General features: G+C 39.0%; 1 protein-coding gene across 5 annotated transcripts in view; it reads left to right on the forward strand.

Annotated features, from left to right (window-relative positions):
• The first annotated feature begins 3,278 nt into the window (after positions 1-3,278).
• Positions 3,279-27,052, forward strand: part of FSD1L (fibronectin type III and SPRY domain containing 1 like) — a 70,686-nt gene continuing 46,912 nt past the window's right edge. Inside the window, exons 1-4 of one of the 5 annotated variants that reach the window (XM_073806352.1) lie at positions 3,279-3,521; positions 16,638-16,733; positions 18,993-19,124; positions 26,770-26,871. In XM_073806352.1, the coding sequence (XP_073662453.1) occupies positions 3,507-3,521; positions 16,638-16,733; positions 18,993-19,124; positions 26,770-26,871 (345 nt within the window). In that variant the 5' untranslated portion in view covers positions 3,279-3,506. The remainder of the gene's footprint in view (positions 3,522-16,637; positions 16,734-18,992; positions 19,125-26,769; positions 26,872-27,052) is intronic. The other 4 variants (XM_073806351.1, XM_033858355.2, XM_033858352.2 and 1 more) reach the window with 4 other exon arrangements.

Here is a 27,052-nt window from a genome sequence, read left to right on the forward strand (position 1 = left end):
GCCATGGCCGCTGAGCCTGCGCGTCCGGAGCCTGTGCTCTGCAGTGGGAGAGGCCACAGCAGTGAGAGGCCCGCGTACCACCAAAAAAAAAAAAAAAAAGAAAGAAAAAAATTCAGATGGCTGACTCCAGGGCGATGGCCCTATACCAAAGGGAAAGACTGTTGGCAAGAAACTTAAGGGAAGAAATTTTCTCTCCCAAGAGATGGGGGATCCCAGAACTTATGAGGGAACTCAGGGCTGCAGGCGATGCCTGGCAAGAGAGAACAGGAAACCTGGTTCTGGAAGAGACAATTTTGCCAGACTCTTTAAATCAGCAGTGCCAAGCCTGAGGCTATCCTAAATTGGGATTTAGTCAGAAAGGCAGTCCTGAAGGCCGAGGAACCTCATTCAAATAAATATCTATGACCAGATATGCTATCTCAGAATCAGAAACCTGTGTTGAAAAGTCATCTGTTTCTGTGCTTCTGTAGTTCCCTTTTCCCTTTTTTTTTTTTTAAAACAATTTGCTTTCTCTCAGTTCAATGGCGACCAAATTTTAGTGTGCGTCAGAATCACCTGGAGGACTTGGAAAAACATTGATTACTGTACCCCCCTCCCACCCCCTGGAGATTCTGATTTAGTAAGTCTGGGGATGAAGCCTGAGAATTTGTACTACTAACAAGTTACCAGGTGCTGCTGATTCAGCTGGTCTGGGGATTACATTTGAGAACAAGGGCTTTGGTTTATTAGAAAAGCTATTTTTGAAAATTTCTAAACTGACTTGGCTGTGAAGAGGCAAAGGACTTGCCCATAGGCCAGAAGCAGTGGGAGTGGGTCAGGCAGCAGACTTAGTGCCCAGCTAGGTGAGTGCCTGCTGTATGGGCCGGGGAAGACAGAAGTCACAGCTAGAAGACACTAGCTGTTTACAGATGAGAATGAGGGAAACCAGAAGGCCCGGGAAGCTGGGCAGGGAGCCAGACTGGCCAGAGGAGACAGAGATCTGGCGAGAGCAGAAGTCAAATGGGGTAGCACTCTTGTCAAAAGCTGCAGGTTCTTGGCTGGGCTGCAGGGAAAGAACTAGGGGAGCGGGGAGGCAAGGGGCCAGGAGTGAGCTCCTGGGATGTGGCCTGGGACAGAATCTGGAGATCGCATTTCAGCTGTTGACTCACTGTCTCCAAAGCCTCTTTCTGCCTCCTTCGGGGGTTAAGCCCATCAGTCACAGAGTGCCCAGGAGTTACCCCCTGACAGTAGTGAGGTAAAGTCCTTGCAGCAAGAGAACTGGGGACAGTGCTAAATGCTGTTTCTTCTTCACTGGGTCGTGCAGTGGCAGGCAGGTGCAGGGCTGGGGAGCTCACAGCAGGGTGGTTTGACTTCTGATGTTCTCCAGTCCCGAGGCTGCATTTCTCCCTCAAGGGAAACTGACTCAGCTGCAGTGCACGTGCACTGCGGAGAATGGCCTGCGTGGCTGCAGCGGCAGGCTAGTCGCTGAGTGCCTGGCTGCTCTCATCTCTCCTCATGGAACTGGGGCAGCTTGGAGAGGAGGCTCCTTTCCCTTGATACCAAGAAAAGGAGCATCTCTCTGCAAGACTGCATGCCACTACTTTCAGACGCAGGAGGAAAATTGTGCACATAGGCCCTGGACCCTGGCCTTCAAAAACAACCCACCCGGCCTGAACTAGTTTTTCCTTTTGTTCCCTTCAACCCCTTTCTTGTACATGTCTGTCCAGTTTAAAAAGGATTTACTGAATGCATACTAGATGGCAGGCCCTGTGCTGGCGATACAGATATGGGTAAAAGAAATTTCGACCCACAAGTATAGTCAGGGAGACACATCTACAGAGATAATTACAGCCTTGTAGGATAAATGCTGTTTCTTAAACATAGAGACCATGCCCTCTCAGGACCTTTGTATTTGCTGTTTCTTCTGTCTAGAATGCTTTTCTCCAGATGTTTGTATAGTTATTCTCTCACTCTCAGGAGTGACCCGAGAGAGGCCTTCCCTGACTCTCCTACCGAACATGAAGCCCACACAATTCTCTGATTCCATTTATCCCATGTAATTTTTCCCTGTAAAACGTCTAAACTCCTTACATTAGAGATGTAATGTAAGGAGGCATTTTATATACATATAAGGCATTTTACATACATACATGTATATATATGTATGTAAAATGCCTTGTCACTGCTGATTCTCAGTCTGTGGAATTGGTACCTGATAGGTACTCAATATATTTTTCCCTTTTGTTCATTCACAATGAGTGATTGCCCAGTTGAACTTTTCTGAACCTCTGCAGTCATCGAAATGGAAGATGAGGCCTGTCCACTTGGGGAAGAACATTTTGAATCGTACCTTCCCAGGCTTTCTAGTCTCTATTGTCCCCTCAGTCCAGACTGAGCAGGTTCTAGCTTCCCACCAATAACTATAATTACTGAGCATTAACTATGTACTGGGCACTTCCAAAACGTTATTTTTTTCTTTAATTTTTTATTTTTTGCGGTACGCGGGCCTCTCACTGTTGCGGCCTCTCCCATTGCGGAGCACAGGCTCCGGACGCGCAGGACCAAGCGGTCATGGGTCACGGGCCCAGCCGCTCCGCGGCACGTGGGATCTTCCCGGACCGGGGCGCGAACCCGTGTCCTCTGCATCGGCAGGCGGACCCTCAACCACTACGCCACCAGGGAAGCCCCCAATACGTTATTTAATCTTCATAATGCTCTGCAAAGTCAGAATTATTTATTTTACCAAAGATGAAACAGGCTCTGGGAGAGTAGTTGCTCAAAGTCACAGCGAGCAAGGTTCCCAGGGGGCTCTCTAGTAAAGGTCTACCAGACTCCACAGTCTACCCAAGTTTCTGTCTCGTTCCTACAGGCTTTCCCCATGTTTCCACTACATCGCCCTCCCAGCCATTTCCTTCCCACTGGACCGCTGGGCCTGTCAGCCTGGCTGCTTCTCCAAGGGCTAGCATAAGGAGGTGCTTCAGATGCTTGCAGGATGGAGAAGAGGCTGATCTATCTCCAGGGCTGGAGCTTTCCTTCCCCTGCCCTCCCCACGGACCCGGCTGCTGGATGCCCAGTGGTCCATTCCAAAGCCAGCAGCAATCGCGCGCGCTGGAGGAAAAAGGATGGGGGAAGGAGGGCGAGGCTTCTTCAAACGACCGGCGGGACCGAGGGGCGAGCACTCCTCTCTCTCTGCCGCTCCGTCGCTGCACCGGATAACCAGCACCCCCCTTCCACCCCTCCCCATCTCTTCTCGCAGCAGGGCGCGTGCGCAAGGCGCTCCTCGGCCCCTCCCTTCCGCGGGCCGCCCTTTCACCCTGGCAACGGCGGCGCGACTGCGGCGCGCGCGGGGCTGGGCGCGGACGGGGCGCGGCCGGGCGGCGCCGGTGAGGTCTGAGGCTGAGGCAGAGGCGGCGGTGGCTCAGCAGAGCAGCGGCCCCGGGTAGCCGTGTTGGCGTGTCCGACCTCCCTCCGTCTCCTCGCAAGGTTCTTCGACGTGGTTTTGGGTCTAGCGGACACAGCCCCTGGCCATGGACTCTCAGAAAGTAAGCGCGGGCGCTGGGCCGCCGAGGCTGGGCAGAGCTCCCCGGCCGGGTGGGCGGTGGGCGAGCGGGGCTGGCCAGGCCAGCCTGAGGCTGGGCTATGGCCGCGGAGGGCGAGGCCGCCAGGCCGCTTTGCTCTTTCCCAGGAGCAAAGCGGCGCCCGCCGGGCTGCGGGGACCGCGCCCCGTGACCCTGGACAGCTTCTGCCCTGTACTTGGTCCTGGGTCCTGGTCCCTGGCTCCTGAGGGGATAGCGGGAGCCGCCCCCAGGTTTTCATCAGTTTTTGCAACGGTCTGGGCCCTCTTTGATTCTCGCAGCCTCACGGTGAGCTAGTGAGGGTTTATCCATCCTTAGCAGAAGAGGAAGTCAAGGCACATGGGGGTCTACCGGCTGACGCCGAAGCTGGCCCCTCTCCTCGACCCAGTCTTCTATCTTGGCAAAATCTGTGCCTCTTTAGGTCGGGAACCAGATCTCCTTAGTACCGCCCCCCGCCCAGCCTTGTCCACCGCCCCAGCCCTCCTCGGGACTAGTTCACTAGCACGTCTTGGTGTTTAGTGTTGGTTGAATTGAGAGAAAAGACTGACAGTTGTCAGAGCAGCGGTCCCACCCTCTGACCAGTTCAGTGCTGCTGGTCAGTTACCTTAATGGTTGTTTTGGCATGTTTTATACTTTCTGAACAAGTTAAAGAAAGGGTATACAGAACTAGCCGTTTTTATTAACCAATATATATATATATTTAGAGAACATAGCCAACGTTTGAATACAATTAGAAGTGTTATTAATATTTAGTTATAATCCCTATATAAAAATCAACCACGGTGCTCTCTTTGTTAGATTATAGTAATTGAAATATAGTGCAGTATAATAAGAAGGAACACAGTGTTACTAATAATGTAGCAGGGAAAAACAAGGGCATGTCCAAGAGGCCATTCTTTTCTATTATTAGATAGAAAGTACTGGAAAAAACGTTAGAACCTTGTTTTCTATAATTTTGCCTGGATTCACTTCCTTGAGCACTGGGGGCATGAGAGAATAGTGTAGTGATGTGTTTAGCGTTAACTATTACAGTATTTAACAAAAGTCATATGATTTCATTGTATGTGTGCATCTTGAAACTCAGGTATATTCAATTTTTTAATTTTCATGACTATTAGTAAGACATTTTTTAAAAATTACATTTTGTGTGTTTTGAATTTGTAAAACATTTCAAAGCTTATTTAACTTTTTAAATAAAAGTCATGTGATATCTGAGTGGACATTAGTTCAGAGCAAACGGAAGGGCAAAGACTTGGAGTCCAGAGACTCGGGTTCCATGCTGCTATATGTAGCTTTGTGATATGGAGCAAATCACTTAACTGTGATTAATCAATTTCCTCATTTATACAGTGGAAATGAGAATATTTTACAGTTACTGTAAAAAGCAGGTAATATAATTAAGTATGAATTATGTACTTTAAAGTACAGTGCTTTAAAGTTTACAAAGAATAAGTACTAAAATACTCTGTGTGCTGTAAAACATAATTTTAAAAAGTATTTTAATGTGGCTCCTCTTATTTTGCCAGGGCATGCATTGTCTCTCATTTTAATGAGGACTCGAGTTGGAGTGAGTCCTGCAAGGTCATACCACTAGCCATGCATAAGGCTAAGATCTGAACTTGGTTTCATTCCAAATGTTGTATTTGAGTACCTACACGTACTGTGTACAGTTTTACCAGAGGTAGAGAAGAATTAGCTGTTCTTTCTTACTGGTACTAATGTATCTTAGATAAGTTAGAGAATCAACTTCTCAATATTAGAAAATATGTTGAATTTCATTGATAGTATTAAATAATATTTCTAATAAAAAACGCTTTGTTTTGTAGCTTAAAATAAGCATCATGTGTTGATGCTTATAACCAATTCAGTGCTCTGAATTTGAGCATTCTTTTCTCATGAATTACTGCAGATTCAATTATATACCTCAACTAATAATGAACTGAGCTGGTTATGTATTTCTCTTGAAATAAAACAGTAGTAGTACACCCCTGGCATGATTTTTCTTTTCTATTATAGAATGTTACAACGAAAATAATAGCAGGGATGATACCTTAGTCAGCATAAGGAAACATAGTTACTGCAAGTGGCAGAGGGTGAGAGTGGCTTGAATATATATCCATTTGTAAGGTATTTGGGATTTAGGCTTTAAATTATTAAGAGGATGGCTTCAGAGTCGTCTCCAGTCCTTCTATTTATGAACTGAATGAGGTTGGGCAGTTTGCAGTCTCCATTTCCTCATCTTTAAAGTCTCCTTACCTCAAAGGGTTATGAAGATCGTGTTAATTTTTAAAAATCACTTGGTGCCTAGCACACATAAGTACTATCGTTAGCTATTAGTAATCTCATAATCTCAACTTCAAAGTAACTTTATCCCTTTGTTGATAATTTGTATAACTATTTTTCTAATCCAGTCTAACCATTTCTTACCTTTGTCCTGAAGTTTAAAGCATGTTTTCTGTGTTTATGTCTGTAATAAGTGTTTCAAATGATGGTGCCAAAGAAGAGTTGTTAAATCCTAATTGAAAGAGGATTGGAAGTTCTGACTCATGCAATCTGACAATAGAGGTTAAGTTAACTGGACAGTCTTACAGAAGCTTGATGGTGGCTAGTCAGCAAATGGATTAGCTTGACCCGCTGCTTTTTTGTCTGTGAAAATAACTTGGACTTGTGTTAGCAACAGATGCTCTGTTTGAGTAGAGGAAGAAAACATAATTACCTTGGGTATGTAAGGTGTACTGTTGGATACAGAAAACCACAGTATTATCTTCTAGAAATAAACAGAGGGATTTTGTTTATATCGAGTTTCTGGGACACTTGTGAACAGGATGTGTTATGGATAGGTGGCTTTATTTGATACTCAAACCTTTTGATTATGTCCTTAAGTGGTTTTAAGATAAAATCCCAAAGGTTTCTTTACCTGATAAAATGTGTATGTTCAAAGAAACCATTGAAACAAATAAGACATTTGCACCTTTCTAGAATCTTGGTGCTTAGAATTTGATAGTTTCAGTTAAATTCTTGTGCAGGAGATCATTCATATTCATAGGGGTTGCTGTTTCTAGGAAGGGTTTGTGCTGTAGGGATAATAAAGGTGGAGAGGAAAGGGGAAGGGATCCCTGAGGGAAGATGTCATCAAGAGCATACATTGTCAGTTGTTTGCTTTTCCTCCCTTTCCCCCCACATATTCTACTTTCTGCTTAGAGAGGAATAGTGACAGTCAGGCAAGGCTTGATGTGCAAGACTGAACAAACCTAGACTGAGGAGATTGAACTGAGTAGGGAGAGTTTTAAAGCACAACACGACCTGCAACCAGTAGCATGTCTAGACTTGGCTTCCTCATCCCAGTTTCTTCCTCTGCCCTGGTATTTGCTATCCTTTGCCTTCTTGTTGTACCCTAACAGTTCGGAGGCCTCCACCATATCCAGATAACCAACCGTCTCTCATGTTCCAAAATTATGCCTTTTTCTCAGTCCTGAGGAAAGGAAAGAGAAATGAAATTTGACTATTGTTCTGTATCCAGTATTGTATTAGACTGCTTTAAATTCTCACAACAGCTGTTATTCCTGTTGTAAAGATATGGAAGATGGAATTGAGAGAGGTTGAATAACTTGTTCAGAGTCACACAGCTAGCAAGTGGTAGTCTGGATTCATACCAGGTCTTTCTTCCCAGCTCAAGCTTCTTTCATTACCACCCTTCCTGCCTTGCTCCTTTGCCTTTAAATGATGGCATGATTAATGTCATTAAAACTTAAGATATTAACTTAAGACATAAACTTAGGATATATCTTAAAATATAAACTTAAGATATATCTTTATCTTCAGATATGTCTTAGATCTTAAGATAAAACGTAAGATATAAACCCCTATAAAGTAGTTTTTTTGTTGTTGTTGTTATTAAGAAACTAGTTTAGTCTAGTAAAAATCGTTGATAGAAAGTATAGAACATGATTTAGATAAAACTCTGGAATTTGGTCTCCCTTGCTGCTACAAATCATTTTTCTGTAGTACATGTATCTCCCTTCTCTCCAGCTCTCTTTCTTTTTTGAGGGAAGGTCTTTGCTTTCTAAAATAGAGGTGTGACCAGGAAAGTATAACTGGGGTTTTTATACACCCCAGCCAAGCACAACTGCAGTCATTCCCGTGGAGCGGATCAGAGTAATTTGGGATGTACAAGGTACGAGGTACCCTCTTCAAAGGACCATGCGGACATACTTGTATCACTGTGTTTAAATACAGACGCCTTCATTTTTATTGAACTTGACAGTTTAAAAAAAAACTAGAAATATAGTGAAACAGACCTAACTTAAAAAAATTTTTTTAAGGACAATGGTTCTTTGCAGTGCCTGGCTGAATGTAAGCAGGATTATTCATGCAGCAAACACATATTGAATGCCATAGTGATAGATATTCCACTCCAGTGTAGGGTGGACAATACTTTGAAGTTAGTGGATTTTTTCTACAGCTTTCTTTTTCTATGTTTTATATCCTCAGTTGGCACTGCTTCCCGGCCACAAGGTTCTGATTAATATGGTCTCAGTTATTGATATTTGCTGATGATAGCTAATTATATTTTGAACTAATTTATAATAGTGTTAGCACAGCCAGCCTGTGCACTCCTGTTGCATTATAAATATAAGTAACACAAGTTTATTGTAGGAAATTAGGAAATATAGATAAATGAAAATAAAATAAAAATCACCCATAATCCTGCCACCCAGAGGTAACTTCTTTTAACATTTGTATATATTACATTCCAGTCTTTTTTAATGCATATAGAAACTTAAAAAAACTATGGTATCACACTATGTATAGTGATTTATATTTGCCTCTCACTTAATATGTAAGGATATCTTTTTCCATGTTAATATCATTCTACAACACTTCTAATGATTTAGCAGAATTCTTTAATATGGATATATATTACGTGATTTTTTAAAAAAATTTTAATTTTTTTTGGCTGCGTTGGGTCTTTGTTGCTTCACGCGCGCTTTCTCTAGTTGTGGTGAGTGGGGGCTACTCTTTGTTGCAGTGTGCGGGCTTCTCACTGCGGTGGCTTCTCTTGTTGCAGAGCACAGGCTCTAGGCACACGGGCTTCAGTAGTTGTGGCACGTGGGCCTTAGTAGTTGTGGCTCACAGGCTCTAGAGCGCAGGCTCAGTAGTTGTGGTGCACAGGCTTAGTTGCTCCACGGCATGTGGGATCTTCCTGGACCAGGGGTTGAAGCTGTGTCCCCTGCATTGGCAGGAGGATTCTTAACCACTGCGCCACCAGGGAAGCCCTACTTGATTTTTAGTTAGTATCCTTTTCTCATACTTTTATGTTGGTCCTAACCTTTTAATATTATAAATAATAGTAAGATGAAATCTTTGTCGTCAAGTCTCGGCTTATACTCTTTAATTATTTACTTAGAATAAATTAGTAGAAATGGAATTACTGAGTCATTGTGTATATGCTTTTAAATATCTTTTGATGTGTATTGCCAAGTCGCCCTTCAGAAAGGTTTTGTCAGTTTATACTGCTACTAGTGGTACCTGAGAGTACCCCCATCTCTACTTCCATTCCACCTCCCTTAATTAGATGATGAGTCCTCTGGTTTCCATGGCCGAATGTGAGCCTCTTAGACTTCATTGGATGGAACAGACAGTTCAGAGGCTGCAGAAATGGATGAGGCTTCCTCAGCCTCTGATACACTGTATTTCCTCAAATCCTAGTTGGGAAAGAACCTCTTCTTCTGCCCTGATATCTGCAACTGGGCTCAGGGTGAAAAGACAGTATTCCCTACCAGGTCTTTTACTAGATTTTTTTTCTGTAGATCACCTCAGTTGCATCTGTGTACAGAGGTAGTAATCCCAGCTGTTTCACTGTTACAGAGGACGTAGCTTTCTACCAGTTAACTATTTATGAGTATCAGATTCCTGAATTCCTCAACAATATATAATTCTCCTTTTCTAGCTCGTTGCATCACTTTTGAGCACAATACTCTTGTTATGTGTTGCCATAACTATGGTCAGCTGGTAAGATTCTGGTTGTCTAACTTACCAGCTGGATAGAGCATTCTGGATTTCTACTCATTACCTGATTCAAAGGAGAGGTCTTTGGTGTGGAGTGATACAAGTGGCATAATTCCTGGTGGCATTAGGATTTTTCACTGATCCCTTTTCTCTGGTTGCAGGAACCCTATGACTGTTTTGTACAGTCCTCTGCAGTGTATGCAGCCTAGAGTGGTGTAAGAGCACAGACTCTGGAGGCAGCTTCCTGGATTTGAATTGTGACTGCCGTTTGACAGCTGTGTGATCAAAGGATGTTTCATAACTTCTTTAACCTCTCTTTCTTCAACCATAAAATACAAAGACATATTGCTGTCTATTGTGATAATTAAAAAGATAGTCCATGTTAGAAGCTTAGTATAGTGCCTGGCACATAGAAAGTGCTTAATGAATACTAACTGAAATGACTATAGTCATAGTTTGGCCCCTTTAAATTGTAGATTGATTAGTGATATTTGCAGTGGTTCTAGATTCGTGTATCTCAACTGTCTGGAATACTAATGTAGAATTTGAATCAGAAATTTTCTCCTTGTCTGAGTAGACGCTGGTGGGAAACCCATATATCACAGTGTCTAATTATGGCCACTTGGTTATTGATGCCTTCGGATTCAGAGTAGCATATAAACACGGGTATAATGGTTTTTTGCCACTGGTTCTAAGAACAGGAAGTTTCTGCATCATAACTTCAGGCACTTATTGCACTGGATAGTTTCCAGTTAAGTAGCCCAGTTGGCAGAGTTTTTTGTTGAATGCAGAATTAAGACTCACATTTGAATTTGTCATATTCACATATATTAAGCTAAAACCAGTAGAACCATGCCATTTCAGATGGTGACCGTCATTATGTTCTCAGAGTTAATGATCATATGCCTGCGGTAAGAAGAGCTGTTACTGTTGCCCTTGTGTTTGGCAGGGTGGTACATGTTACAGCCTGTTGCTCATTCCTAGTTTTTTCCAGTCTTAAAGAAAATCTTAAGTCCTTTTGATGCTCTTAGATGTTCTGACTTTCTTTTCATGGACCTCTGATCTTTGTTTTCAGGTAGTACAGTGCTAATTGTTAAGAGCATAGACTCAGGAGTCAGACTGTCTTAATTTGAATTCTGGTTCTGCCACATACTAACTCTGAGGTCCCGGGCAAGTTACTTAACCTCTTTATACCTCAGCTTCCAAATTGGAAAACGGAGATAACCAAGTATCCTACTTCATAGGATTCTTGAGAGGATTAAACAAATTAATGTATGTAAAGAGCTTAAGATAGTGCTTGGCCCTTAAGAGTATAAAAGTGTTAGTTATTATTATTTTGCTTAGAGTCAATTGATTGTGCTTTTACTTCTTATGATTTATAGGGACTATAAGCATAACTTTAAGCTATGCTTCTTTGAAGAGGGTACCTCATGCCTTGTACATCCCAGATTACTTTGAACCATTCCATAGGAATGACTGCAGTTGTGCTTGGCTGGGGCGTGTCATTCCCGCCCCCCTCCCCTTTGTTAACATAGCAGTTACCTTAGACGAATTCCATGGTCAAGTAATTGAGAGGCTTAATTTTGATAGTGTAGGTTTTCTTGAGCTCCTGGTGACTGAGGTGCATGACCAAAGGACAATGGCTGAGATTGCCTATGCATACTGCCTCTGGAGACATACATTCTACATATTTTACTGTGATCCAGCAGAATTCGTATTTGTCAAAGCATATCTTCAGACCTGTATCACCTAAAGCTTTTAGTCATGGCCACCTGAAGTCTTGCAAAATCAGTTATATTATCTAGATAAACTTCAGATGATTTATATTGCCTTTATCCATCTATGTTTATCTGTCACTTTATCCATCAGTATTTGGAGGGTAATGAGAGACTTGAGATCTGAGATGAAGTCTGAGAGACCCTGGTAGGCATTCTTTCAGGTTGATAGAGTCCCAGTTCAAAGTTGTCTTTGCCCTTCTTCACCGTCAGGCTTTGATAATAAAAGAAATGAAGCAAGTGTGCATGTGTGCGCGCGCGCGCGTGTGTGTGTATACTTAGATATATAGAATGGGCTCATTCCAAAAACAAGTTTTTGGAACTTGTTTTAACAAAAAATTGTGCATATGTTTTAGAACAGGAAGAATTGATAAATGTGAGGGTTCCCAGGTGGGAAGCAAAGCATATTAGAGAAACTCACAGCAGGCTACTGCAGCTGGAATACAGCAAGAGAGAAGTCTGGTGTGAGTTGAAACAGGTGAGGTAGGCAGGGGGAAGGAAGATCATGCAGGGTCTTACAGATTATGTAATGTCATGTTTAAGGTCATGTTAACAGCTCATGTTAAAAGATTTTCAGTTTTATCCAAGGCCTTGTGGCAAGACAATTAAGCAGGAAGAGTGATGCTAACATATTACTCTAGCTGCAATATAGAGAGCTGATTACTGGGGAGAAAGAATGGATCAGAGGCCTGTTACGTTTTGCAAGAGTATAAGTTGAGATATGATACTGACTTGTGGTAATAGTGATTACAGAGTTATTTAGGAGGTAAAATCTACAGAATTGGTGACTGCGTGTAGAATACAAATGAAAGGAAAGGATGTAATGATGGTGGCCTAGGTTTCTGGGGTTTTTTTCCTTCCAGTTTTATTGACATATATCACTATATAAGTTTAAGGTGTACAGTATAATGATTTGACTTACATACATCATGAAATGATTATCACAGTAAGATTAGTGAACATCCATCATTTCATGTAGATAAAAAATAAAAGAAAAAGAGAAAAGTATTTTTTCTTTGACGAGAACTCAGGATTTACTCTCAACAACTTTCATATATACTAGGCAACAGCGTTAATTATATATAACATATAGCAGTGTTAATTATATTTATCATGTTGTGCATTATACCCCTAGTACTTGTATCTTTCGACTACCTTCATCTACTTCTGAGTCCCGCCACCCTCTGCCTCTGGTAACCACAAATCTGATCTCTTTTTCTGTGAGTTTGTTTTTGAAGTATAATTGACCTACTGTGTTAATTCCTGTAAGAATTAACTATGCTAATCACACAACATAGTGATTTAATATTGCTGTGCATTACAAATGATCACCCCAATAAATCTAATTACTATCTGTCACCATACAATGATATTACATTATTATTGACTATTTTTACCACACTGCACATTTTATCTCTGAGACTCATTTATTTTGTAACTGGAAGTTTTTACCTTTTAATCTCCCTCACCTACCTCACCCATCCCCCTCCCCCTCTCCCCTCTGGCAACCACCTGTTTGTTCTCTGTAACTATGACTCTTTCTGTTTTAATATGTTTGTTCATTTGTTTTGTGTTTTAGATTCCACGTATAAGTGAAATTATATGGTATTTATCTTTCACTGTCTGACATACTTCACTTAACATAATACCCTCTAGGTCTATCCATGTTGTTGCAAATGGCAAGATTTCATTCTTTTTTATGGCTGAGTAATATTCCAGTGTATATAGCTCTCATCTTCACTATCCATTCATCTATCAATGGGCACTTAGGTTGCTTTCTCATTTTGGCTATTGTGAATAATGCTGCAGTGAACATAGGAGTGCATTTATCTTTTTGAATTAGTATTTTCAGATTAGTATTTTTGTTTTCAGATAAATACCCAGAAATAGAATTGCTGGATGGTATGGTAGTTCTATTTTCATTTTTAAGGAAACTCCCTACTGTTTTCCGTAGTGGCTGTACCAATTTACCTTCCTACCAACAGTGTACAAGGGTTGCTTTTTCTCTGCATCCTCTCAAGAGCTTGTTATTTGTTGTCTTTTTGATAATAGCCATTCTGACAGGTGTGAGGTAATATTTCATTGTGGTTTTGATTTGCATTTCCCTGATGATTAGTGATGTTGAGCATCTTTTCATGTGTCTGTTGGCCATCTGTATGTCGTCTTTGGAAAAATGTCTGTTCAGGTCCTCTGCTGATTTTTTAATTTTTTTTTTTCTGTTTTTGATTTTGAGTTGCTAGATTTCTGGTTTTACAGCTGGTAGTGCCATTGGCAGAGACAGAACGCTAGAGGAGGGCTCAGGTTTAGTGGAGGACATTATGACATGTTGAGTTTTGAAGTGCTTTTGAGACATCCGAGTGGAGATTTCAAGTAAGCAGTTGGATTAAAATGGTCTGGAGCTCAGAGAATAGGTGCTGTACACAGCTTACATCACTTTCTTTGTACTTCCTCCTCAGCTTCTTTATCAATTACTTGTGTCTCCATTATAAAAGCTAGTGATTAAATTTGGAGGCCCTGGAGGGGTAGAGTAGGGTAGAAAACTCCGTGCATTATGGTATCTTTTAGTTCTTTTTTGCCTCTTTCTCAGAGTTTCTTATCCTGCCCTGGTATGTTGCTTGCCATATTTAGAAAATACTTAAAAAAAAAGCTCTACTGGACTTGCCTCCCCTTGCATACCTCCTATATTGGGAACACAGTATCCCTGTATAGATCTCTTCCCTGGGTCTTACCACCTAGAGAAAACTTAAACCTCATGTCACATACACAGGCTAGGGTAAAGTTTCAGAACTCAGCTTATGTAGTCCTGCTTTCAAAACTTTTTTCTTGGAATACCAGAATTTCTATATGTGTTTATATTATGTCAGATTCTTGAATTATTTTTTTAAAATGATACTCCTTTCTTTTTTTTAAACATTTATTTATTTATTTGGCTGCTCTGGGTCTTAGTTGCGGCACACAGGATCTTTTAGTTGTGGCATGTGGGATCTTTTAGTTGTGGCATGTGGGATCTAGTTCCCTGACCAGGGATCGAATCCTGATCCCCTGCATTGGGAGTGCAGAATCTTACTTAGCCACTGGACCACGAGGGAAGTCCCAGATGCTTGAATTATAATAGTTGTATGTGGATAGAAGTTAAAATGTTACAATCAAGTTCCTTTACCAGAATTTCACTAATTTCAGTGGACAAAGCTTAAGCTCAAGCTGTGATTCTCCAAGAAAATTCCAGTGATTTTATATGTCATTGAAGAGTCTTAGCAAACCAAAATATTAAAACAATATGTAATTTATTGTATGGGTGTTTCATATAATGGGCAAATTGGTTAGGTTTAGAGGCAGTATTCTAAAGTGGTAAAGAGCATGGGCTTTCGAGATAGACTGAGCATAATCATTACTTTACAAGCAGTGTCACTTTGGGCAACTGATTGAATCTCCGTTTTCTCACCTATATAATATGGATGTAACCCTACCATTGGGAGGGTTAGAAGAGGATGCAGAGAGTCAGTCTATTAACCTGAAAAGCCCAATCTTAATTGAAGCTTACTGTACACAGGCCGAGGACTGGCAGAACCATTTTTACTGTTCCATTGTGTTTTTTAAAGTATATAGAGAGTCTGTCTTGGATGAATACTCGAAAGACTCTTAAGTCTTCTACCCTCCTTTTCTACATCTCTGTACTACCACTCTCGTCCCTCCAGCTGTGCCCACCCCTCCCCCAGGTACTGGCTGCATTCTGCGTTGTCTTTGTATTCAAATCTCCATGTACCTGTTTCTGGAGGGAACACCAAGAGGATAAACAGCTAACTCTTTCATAGCATAACTTCATTGTGTTATTATACTAAAATAACAACAGTGGTGAGGATGGGAAGAAACAGTATTGGTAAGTGAAGCAGAGAGCCTTAGTCTGGCCCAGGGATGATAATACCTACTTATCTCCAGGGATTGTTGGGAGAATGAAATGAGAGCTGTAATTATTTTAATTTTTTTACTATAATGCTTTATGAGCATTTATATGAAATGTCATCCCTTTATCAGATTATTTCCTGAGCTCTTTATATTTAGCCTTTTTTTTCTTTGCGGTACGTGGGCCTCTCACTTTTGTGGCCTCTCCCGTTGCGGAGCACAGGCTCCGGACGCGCAGGCCCAGTGGCCATGGCTCACGGGCCCAGCCGCTCCGCGGCATGTGGGATCTTCCCGGACCAGGGCGCAAACCCGCGTCCCCTGCATTCGCAGGCGGACTCTCAACCACTGCGCCACCAGGGAAGCCCTATATTTAGCCTTTTATCAGTTTTTGATAATATTTTGAGGAGAACCTTTATTACACAAAATCTTATAGGAAATTACTAAAATATTTATGTTTGTAGGTGCTTACGGAAATAAGGCTTGTACTTCTGGGAAAAATTATAAAGTGAAAGTACTTGCTTTTGATTTTTACTGAGAATACAAGTACCTTGTTTGGATTTTGCTTTTACTGCCCATGAAGAGTTATTAAACAACTAGACCTGTGATGTACAATATGACAGCACTTGTCACATGTGTAATATAAAGTGAAATTAATTCAAGTTAAAATAAATTTAGTTCCTCAGTTGCTCTATCCACATTTCAAGAGCTCATTAGCTTCATGTGGCTAGTTACTACCATATAGAACAGCACATATGTAGGATATTTCCGTTATAGCAGGAAATTTTATTGGACAACACTGAAGTAGAGAGTATGAGAAAGTTAAATAATCAAGTGTTTTATTTAAATAGGAAGCATTATCAAAAAGTCTGAGGTATTTGCTACTAAAATTACCTTATTTATTATGGTTCTATAGCATCTGTAAATATTGCAATGAATGTTGTAATTTTAACTGCAAATTTATTATCTACTTTCGTATTTCTAAAATATGTTTTTAATTTTTATAAATAAATGTCAAATTTTATAAATAAATGTCAAATTTTATAAATAAATGTCAAATTTCAGTGTCTCTGCTTTTATTCCTCATTTCCTGATGTTGATTAGAAGTTTCCATTTATTTTTGCAACGTTTAAGGATTTGGTTCTGTTCGTTTGCCATGGCCTTATGACCTAAAGTAACAGTCTTTATGTTAAATAATATTGATCACCTTCAGTGTGAAAGATATGGTGGTAATTAAGTTGTACACTAGGAATAAGAGGTTTGAACAATGAACAGTTTTACGTTGCTCTTGTTTATTATGTAATATACTCTTACAGAGTTTGTTTAGAGAGTTGTTGTTATAAAGTTTATAGTTCTCTTTTAATAAAATATCATAGTGTTAAAAAAATTTTTTTTATCCTAGGAAGCTCTACAAAGGATCATTTCAACTCTGGCAAATAAAAATGATGAAATTCAGAACTTTATTGATACACTAAATCAAACACTAAAAGGAGTTCAGGTATGAATCTGTTTTAAAAAAAAATTGTGTGAATATGTCACAATTAATGATTGTTGGGTCAAATCAGAAGTATAAATATACACTGTCAACTATAGATTATAAACTGATGGAGGTGAGAGCAGGGTTTTTAAATGGCAGATAAATAAAAATGCTTTATTTGCTATTCCCACATTCTCCATGGAAAGATCAAATAGTAAGGGAAAAAGAAAACTCTGGAATATTGCTAGGAATATTATAATGCTCCCTTTTCTTCCTTTCCGTTTCATGTTTGTCTTTTCTAATTCCAATTAAGAGCAAATTGTACCTTTCCAAAAGTACTGGGAAGCTAAACATTTCTTTTACTGTAAATAGTAGAAGGAAAATGTAGATGGTGAGAGGTCCACTTGCAGAACTAGATGAAATTAAGATATAAAAGTAAAAGGTAAAGTGCCCATTGAGGAGAGAGGGGAATACTTAAGGAAATGGTCCCAGGTATAGGTGGATAATCCATACTGTAAATAATCAAATGTTGATTGTGGAAGAGACCTTAAGATAAGCTGGTGATGCTTTCCCATGAATGTGCTTTAATTAATTTAAGGGTCATTTCTTTGTGAAATAAACATAAACGATTTCCAGGATACTTGTAGACAGTGAATCCTTTCCTGTGATTTTTGTTTGGTTCAGCCTAGGTAATTGCCTGGCCTGTTAAACCTTATGGTCTTGTATTTTCTTTACTTCTGAATTTGCTGCAATTGAAGTTAGTTAATTATAATCTTCACCAGTTTAACTGTCTTTCTCAAACTATTTTATTGGAAAATTTGGTGAATCCACTAATCCAGTTTCTTTAAATAAGCAAAGCTAATGGTTCTAAAACTCTTGGTCTATGGACAAGAGAATCATCACATTTGAAATCTGTAAAAGGGTACCTTTAGATAGAGCTAGCTCACACTGTTTTTCTGATTGACAGATTATTAGGACATTACCTTAGCATCCATAAAGAAAATAGAGGGGGAATTGAACTACACCCTCGTCACTGAAGATGGGAGCATAAGCTGTAGTGGACGAGAGACCATAAGAATGTGCCGGTTGGTTATTGAGGGGAAAGAGCAGTCCAATTCCTTTTTACAGATGAAAAAATTGAGGTCCAGGAATTCAAGTGGCTTGTCCAAGGTCGCACTGTTACTGAGTTGTTAATGTGGAATTTGACTTAGGGCTTCTGCCTTCCAGACTGCACATTTCTTCCTCCACGTCATGTTCTTACTACTGTAAAGAAACTAGTAAAATGATTAACACCACTTTTGGCAAGACTCCAGTGAGATGATGTCTGGTTTTTATAAACATTTTAAGCAAAAGTTTGGATTGTAATATTACAGTAGATTTTGTGTATTAGTTTTGTAAACCAGTGCCAATTTTGCTTCTCTTAGTTGAATGATTCATCTATGTTGAAAAATGCCTTAAGATGATTTCTTCTATCTCATAATTGTTGCAAGTGTGAATATCACTTATCTAGGGATTTCACAGATATTTTGTTATTTCTTGTTGAAATAGCATCATCTTGCTTAATGAGGCAGTGAGGAACTCTTGGAGGTCAACAGACTTTATAAACAGATTTTAGTTTATAAAATTTAGAAGTTTGACTACAGATTCTAGTCAGTAGATGATTTCTGAGGTTCCTTCTAGCACCGAAATTCAGTGTTTGATAAATCTCTTAGGACCCAGTAAGGAATTGCTTAGTGTTTTAATTCTGCTTATCTTATGTAAATGCAGTGTTTTAGGCAACCTGAAAGATTTAAAAATTTGTGCAAAATCAGCCCCATCCCTATAATGCCCAGACTATTTCTCAGAGTTACAGAATCAAAATCTCTGGAATATTTTATTAAAATCTGCTTCACTGATGATTCTGATACACACCAAAAGTTGAGAACCACTGGCTTAGGGTCTGCCTTAGAGCCTGAAGGTCTGGACAAAGTTGACAACCTTAAAACAAACTTTCACATTGTCCTGTGGAAACAGTCTTATAAAAGGTGAGGAGAGTATGGGCTAGTTCATAAAAGGCTACTTAACTCATAGCATTGCTGAAGTAGAACTATCAGCATTAGCAGCCAGCTTCTTGGATTTATCTGTTTTTAAAGGTGTATGTCAAATATTAGAATTTTAATTATTTTATGATATGAGGCTGATATTAGATTCATAATATGAATCTATTCTTTGGTAAGTACTATATCTTTTAGTTTTTTAATGTTTGACGGCTCTTAAGTAAAATCTTTGTTTATTAAACAGGAAAATTCTTCTAACATACTTTCAGAGTTAGATGAAGAATTTGATAGTTTATACTCCATATTGGATGAGGTAAAAGAAAGTATGATTAACAGTATCAAGCAGGAGCAAGCTCGTAAATCACAGGAGTTACAGGTGAGATCGTGCAACTATTTAAATATGAATTTTAATCTGTATAATGCTTGATTTATTGAAAGCAAAAATTAGTGAATTTTTTGTATAACTGTACTGATATCTTGTAGAAGAATGATTCTTAACTTTGTTTTGGTCATAGATATTGTTTTTTAAAAATTGTGATAAAAAACCTAAGATTTACCATCTTAACCATTTTTATATGAACAGTAGTATTAACTGTATTCACATTGTTGTGTAACAGATCTCTAGGACTTTTTCATCTTGCAGGACTGAAACTCTGTACTCATTGAACAACGCCCCATTTGCCCTTTGCCCCCACTGCCTGGCAACCACCATTGTATTGTCTACTCTAGATATCTCATATAAGTGGAATCATACAGTATTTGTCCCTTTGTGACTGGCTTATTTCACTCAGCATAATGTCTTCAAAGTTCATCCATCTTGTTGCATGTGTCAGGATTTCCTTCTTTTTATGGCTGAATAATAGTCCATTGCATGTATTTACCACATTTTCTTTATGTGGTATGTCCATTTATCTGTCTATGGACATTTGGGCTGCTTCTGTCTCTTGGCTGTAGTGAGTAATGCTGCAGTGTACGTGGGTGTATATTGAAATTTTGATGGTGATTGCATTGAATTTGTAGATTGCTTTTGGTACTATGGTTGTTTTAACAATATTGTCTTCCAATCCATGACCATAGGATGTCTTTCCATTTATCTGTGTCTTTAATTTCTTTCAGCAGTGTTATGTAGTGTTCAGTGAATAGGTCTTTTGCCTCCTTGGTTAAATTTACTGCAAAGTATTTCATTCTTTTTGTTGTTGTTGTTGTTGTTGCGGTACGCGGGCCTCTCACTGTTGTGGCCTCTCCCGTTGCGGAGCACAGGCTCCAGACGCGCAGGCTCAGCAGCCATGGCTCACGGGCCCAGCCGCTCCACGGCACGTGGGATCTTCCCGGACCGGGGCATGAACCCGTGTCCCCTGCATCGGCAGGCAGACTCTCAACCACTGCGCCACCAGGGAAGCCCCTAGTTATTCTGTTTTTTGCTACTGTAAGTAGCTCCATGTTGTACAAGTATTTTGTATTTTTGTGGATATCTCTGATGATTTCATCAAGATTAAACAACATTTTTCGTGTTCTTTATACTGCCATATTGTCTCCCAAAATGGTTGTATTCCTTTACCCTCCATGCACAAAATGCAAAAACGATCTTTTCACTGCTGGGTAAGGATATATATATAGATTTTTAATTTCTACCAACTAAATGGAGGGAGGAAAGCATGTTATTATTTGAAGTTCCTTCGTTATTAGGTTGAATATTTTAACATGCTTCTTGATATTTTTGCCATTCATGAATTATCTTTTATGTTCTTTCCCTTTTTTGGTATTGGTATGCTTGACTTGTTGATTTTATTTATTTATTTTTTCCAAATTTTGAATTTTATTTTATTTTTTATACAGCAGATTCTTATTAGTTATCTATTTTATATATATTAGTGTATATATGTCAATCCCAATCTCCCAGTTCATCCCATCACCACCACCACCACTACCCCCCCCTTTCCCCCCTTGGTTGTCCATGTGTTTGTTCTCTACATCTGTGTCTTGCACACCAGTTCATCTGTACCATTTTTCTAGATTCCACATATATGCGTTAATAGATGATATTTGTTTTTCTCTTTCTGACTTACTTCACTCTGTATGACAGTCTCTAGGTCCATCCACGTCTCTACAAATGACCCAGTTTCGTTCCTTTTTATGGCTAATATTCCACTGTGTATATGTACCACATCTTCTTTATCCATTCGTCTGTAGATGAACACTTAGGTTGCTTCCACGACCTGGCTATTGTAAATAGTGCTGCAGTGAGCATTGGGGTGCATGTGTCTTTTTGAATTATGGTTTTCTCTGGGTACATGCCCAGTAGTGGGATTGCTGGGTCATATGGTAATTCTATTTTTAGCTTTTTAACGACCCTCCATACTGTTCTCCATAGTGGCTGTATCAATTTACATTCCCACCAACAGTGCAACAGGGTTCCCTTTTCTCCACACCCTCTCCAGCATTTGTTGTTTGTAGATTTTCTGATGATGCCCATTCTAACTGGTGTGGGGTGATACCTCATTGTAGTTTTGATTTGCATTTCTCTAATAATTAGTGATGTTGAGCAGCTTTGCATGTGCCTCTTGGCCATCTGTATGTCTTCTTTGGAGAAATGTCTACTTAGGTCTTCTGCCCATTTTTTGATTGGGTTTGTTTTTTTAATATTGAGCTGCATGAGCTGTTTATATATATTTTGGAGATTAATCCTTTGTCAGTTGATTCATTTGCAAATATTTTCTCCCATTCTGAGGGTTGTCTTTTCATCGTGTTTATAGTTTCCTTTGCTATGCAAAAGCTTTTAAGTTTCATTAGGTCCCTAAATGGGATTGTTTTCTTAATTTCCTTTTTGGATTGTTCATTGTTCATATATATAAATGCAACAGATTTTTGTGTGCTGATTTTGGTCACAGATGTCTTTGAGAATCTGAAAGCTATGGAAGAATACAAATGTTCTCTTTTAATTACAAACATGCTGTACACACACAATTTCCCAGTATTAAATACCCTTTCAAGTCTGTCCATTCTTCCCAGGTTGAGATTTGTTGTTTATATTTAGGAGGTGGGAGTTGTACTGCAGTTGAACAACGTGGGTTTGAACTGTGAGGGTCCGCTTATACACTGATATTTTTCAGTAGTAAACACTACAGTACCATACGGTCTGTGGTTGGTTGAATCGTGGATGCAGAAGAACCACAGATATGGAGGGTCAACTCTAAGTTATATATGGATTAACCCCCCCGTTGTTCAAGAGCCAACTGTACTTAAATCATTTAAAGGTAATTAGTTTAGTCATAAAGTATCCATAAATTTCAATAAATAAGAAATTCATTCATTTAAAAAAGCAAGATTGGAGAATAAAGGAAAACTCAGCATCTTCTGAAGATCTCACCCATGGCTCATCCTGTGGAGATTTCTGTTCTGTCTTGGGCCCAAATCCTTCTTCATAGCACCAGTTTGGAATACCCTTTAAGCGTTCAGTTGCTTAATCTCTAACCTTCCCTTCTCCCTCCCCATACTTTTTCTCTGTCAGAGCAGCTCTAATTATCTTCATTGTATTCACCAGACACCATTTCTGTCAGCCTGGCCTATACCACATATTAAATTTGCTACCAAAATGGCCATGAGTCATATTTTGTCTCCTACATTTTCCTCTTCCCATCAAGTGACAAATCTCATGCATATTGAATGTACATTATCAATTTTTATCTGCCACCTTTAACCATCCCTGAAGTGAGTGATGCTCCAGTGCTGCTGCTATTTTTCTTCTCTCTTACCTGGAAGTTTCAGATACCTGGTTGGTGCCTTGTTTTGTTGGCATCTTCTTTCTGCTTAACTGTGCATGCAGTTTATTTTTCTGGCATTGTTAATAGGGAAGCTAGGAGCAGCCAATAGACACAGTTTTAAAAACTTGCAATTGGGGAGTTCCCTAGTGGCTTAGTGGTTAGTATTCCAGGCTTTCACTGCCATGGCCTGGGTTCAATCCCTGGTTGGGGCATTGAGATCCTGCAAGCCATGCTGCGTGGCCAAAAAATAAAACAAAACAAAACAAAAAACCTTGCAATTAGCTAAATAAAATTGAACTGTTAATACCCTTCATTAGTGTAGAAATTTTTCCAAGGAGGAAAAATACTTTCTCCTTGTCCCATATTATTCACCTATCTTATTATATTGCTAGGTTTTAAATAATGGCAGTTGACTAGCTTCTCTTAGGTCCTTTTCTCTACTTTTCCCTTTCTTCCTCTCCTCAAAATTCACATACACTGGAAACAAAGCTCATATGATAATAGCTTTAGAAATGCATTATTAGACATTGAAGTCATAATTATCATTGGATTTTTAAAAATTATTTTATCATCTTCATTATGTCCTGTTATGCTTATACTAAAGATAGAGTCACAAAAGAATTTGAAAAACCTTGGAATGTTCCACCTCTTTAATGTTCAAAATTCATATTTGAGAAGCTACTTTAATAATTTATGGGGAAGTCAGTGATAATATTTGATTGCCAGTATCAAGATTTTATGCACTCATTCAGTAAAATTTGAGTTACGGCTATGCTGGATTTAGAGTTAGTAGTAGTGAGCAAAACAGTTTCTGCCCTTATGCATTTCACATTCTCATGGAGGGTAATTTGCAAGAAATGCAAGAGAAAGGAAAATCAAATCCTTTTGCCAAAGAGATTAGAATTTATAAGAATAAGCAAAAATGTCTGTAAGATATAACCGATTTAAGAATAATGTTAATGTAAACACTGTACAGCTGTATGTAATGCAGAGTGATCATGAAGGGAATTGAGTTCAGGAACAATTAGAAACCGATTTGAAGCACTTTGAGGGAGGGAAAAGCTTACTTAATAAAGGGAAGAGAGGGTATTCCAGGTAAGAGGCAGTTCAGTTGTTAAGATAATCAAAGATTAAAAGTCTAGAAGAGTCTTAGAATCATCTTTAAGTCAAGTCACTGCTGATTTGGAGGAGAGATCTAATATTCATGTCATGGCATGTGGATTTTGATATTTAGGTGTGCTGTCCTTAAGTCAAGATGTTTGAGATTTTTCAGAATTAGGTAATCTTTATCCATTGTGGATTTTTGGTTTAAAATATGTCCTTAGACTTCTAGAAGAAGTGTGACATTTTCATATCAGAACTTACTTTCTGGCAGCCCTATACAGAGCTAGGTATATGTGTGTACACGTAAAATCTATAGTGCTCATCTTACAACAGGCTCCATTTATTGCTCTTGTAAACTATTGAATGTATATTTCTAGTTATTGGCTAAATTTCCAGGAGTGAATAATTGGGTCATATAAATTTATTTAACCTTTTTTTCTCATGGAGTCTTAGATGAACTTTGTCCACTTTGGGTTTTGTGACTCTTAATTAAAATGATAATGAACATAATTATTATTTTTGCAACTGATCTGATTCGTGGAAGTCTTCCATGCAAACTGCATTTGGGCTCTTTTTAAATGAGATGATGTTACTCTCATTATTTGATCAAGTATTCTATCAAATTCATCATTAGCTGTTGAATATTGATGGGGGATTCAAAATGTTGCAGAAAATGAGAGAAACAGAGTTCTAAATACTCTTTGGAAGTGGTGACTGCAGAGATGTTAGCACCATCTTTTCTTATCATCACTACAGATCTTCATTTTTTATAGTGATTCCATTTTTTCCATCCTTTTATTATCCTCAGTACTTGATTCTTAGTACTTGACTTTTCTTCTCAGTGGCACAAAAACTTTCACAGTTTTTTTAATGTATTTTTAAAAATAAATTTATTTATTTATATTTATTTTTGGCTACACTGTGTCTTCGTTGCTGTGCGTGGGCTTTCTCTAGTTGAGGTGAGCAGGGGCTACTCTTCGTTGCAGTGCGTGGGTTTCTCATTGTGGTGTCTTCTCTTGTTACGGAGCACAGGCTCTAGGCACGTGGGCTTCAGTAGTTGCAGCACACAGGCTTAGTAGTTGTGGCTCACGGGCTCTGGAGTGCAGGCTCAGTAGTTGTGGCTCACGGGCTTAGTTGCTCCATGGCATGTGGAATCTTCCTGGACCAGGGCTCGAACCCGTGTCCCATGCATTGGCAGGCGGATTCTTAACCACTGCGCCACCAGGGAAGCCCCTTTCACAGTATTTTAATAGAAATGGTGATCTAGGGGAGAGCACGGGATATTGAGGGGACAGTAGGTTGTAAAATAAGACTCTAAGTTATTGAGATGTAAGCTTAGTGAACATAACTTCATTCTTCAGGATGTTCTTGTGTTATGGTTCAAAGGAAAACCTATGGTGGTCTCAAACCATAACGCTTTCTTGGGGTAGTTTAAAAACCAAGTATTAAAAAGAATCACAACTTGGCTACTGATGCCATTTCTTTCTTTATCTGGAGTTAATAGAGCATCTCTGTTCTTTCTTTGGGTTCACAAACTCAATAGCATGTTGTTTTTATTAAGGTATTTTAATAATTCCTCTGAATAACTAAGTGCTCTTTAAGTTGTAATCCTTTGTTCTCTCTTTTTTTTTTTGCTTTTCCTCTTGACTTGAAAGCAAATTTACAGCATTTTCTTAGAATAAGGTATATTTTTTTCCAACTTTGACTTCAGATTTTTTTTTTTTACTTTAGTAGTTCCTTGAGATATATTCTTTATTCTTCTTGGTATTTTTTTTTACGGTACGCGGGCCTCTCACTGTTGTGGCCTCTCCCGCTGCGGAGCACGGGCTCCGGATGTACAGGCTCAGCGGCCATGGCTCACAGGCCCAGCCGCTCCATGGCATGTGGGATCTTCCCGGACCGGGGCATGAACCCGTGTCCCCTGCATCGGCAGGTGGACTCTCAACCACCGCACCACCAGGGAAGCCCTCTTCTTGGTATTTTTTACTTTTATACTACATTGACTTACTCTGCCCTAGTGATCCTGTATGGACCATTTATACCTACCATCTTATTCTCAGTGATTTTGCTTTTATAAAGCTCTATTTCAAATGCTGGTTTGTTAATTCTTTGAAACTCATAAGACGCTTACTCATAGGAAGAGCAGTATTTTTATGAAACTGTAGTTAGGTTCTTAGAATGACACATGAAAACCAATTCTAATCCAAACTATGACTGAACTATTCTACTTTTCCAAAGTAAAACAGGGCACATCAGAAACCAATAAAACCAAATGTAGTTTATCTTTAGTTTGTATTGGAAGGGAAAATTAAGTAGATTTGAATATGGAATAGATATTAATAAATATTCTGAAGAAGAATCTTGGATACATTTAAAAGCTTAGAAATGGGTCAGTTTCTTTGTTTAAAGGTATCACTAACAGTATTTTCACATAACTGGGCTTAGTTTTAAATCTACAAATGATAATGTGAGAGAAGCGGGGAGGGGAGGGGAGAGAAAGAACTGAATAGGAAAGATTGTGTTAGGTGAAATTAACACATTACTATAACAGAGCATATCACTGTAACAGTTACCATTTTTTGTTCCTGTTTGATTTTTTTGAAATCTAGGCACTTCCTATGTTATCCAGTTTTGGAAACTGTAAATTAGCATTTATAGGAGTATGTATTACTTGAGTAATGTGATAAGTGGAGTACTAAGATTGTGCTCAACTGAGTGTACCTGTAACTTGATTCATGAACTTTAGCTTAATTACATATCATCAAGAAATTTTGTCTTCATTATAGAGGATGTTGCCTGCAGATGGATTATTTTGATACTTTACTTTAAATTTTCTGACTACCTGATTGAGAAGAATCTTTAAATAAATTTGACCCCAACCATTTATAATTGCTTTGTTTTCTTTTTTGTTTTTAAATGATGAGTATATCTTTATCTGTATGCAATTAAGCTGTTCTGGACAAATTATGGACAGTTTAAGATAATTAAAATTTGTTATATATATGACTAGTGATTACCTTGCTTCAGTACCTCTCTAAAATGTTTGTTCAATTATTGCTATTAAGATTGTAACGCTCATTGTAACAGTATATATTTAAGATTCTGATGACAATAGGAAATTCTATTTTAATGATTTTTTGTTATTATTATTTTTAGAGTCAGCTTAGTCAATGTAATAATGCCCTGGAGAACTCGGAAGAACTACTAGAATTTGCAACAAGGTCATTAGATATAAAGGAACCTGAAGAATTTTCAAAGGTACCAAAAAACCAACCAAAAAAATGAGACTAATCCACTTAAAAAGGAAAGTTTTGTTTAAAAGAAAGTGGTGTTTTCCCATTTGATTTTGGATTCATTCAGTCATTTCTGATACTAGAAAAGGCTTGGCAGTTCTTGTTAAGTAAAATGCTAGCTGTTCATTTATTCCAAAGCGTATACT

Source organism: Tursiops truncatus, chromosome 6 (assembly GCF_011762595.2).
Source record: "Tursiops truncatus isolate mTurTru1 chromosome 6, mTurTru1.mat.Y, whole genome shotgun sequence".
Lineage (NCBI taxonomy): Eukaryota > Metazoa > Chordata > Mammalia > Artiodactyla > Delphinidae > Tursiops > Tursiops truncatus.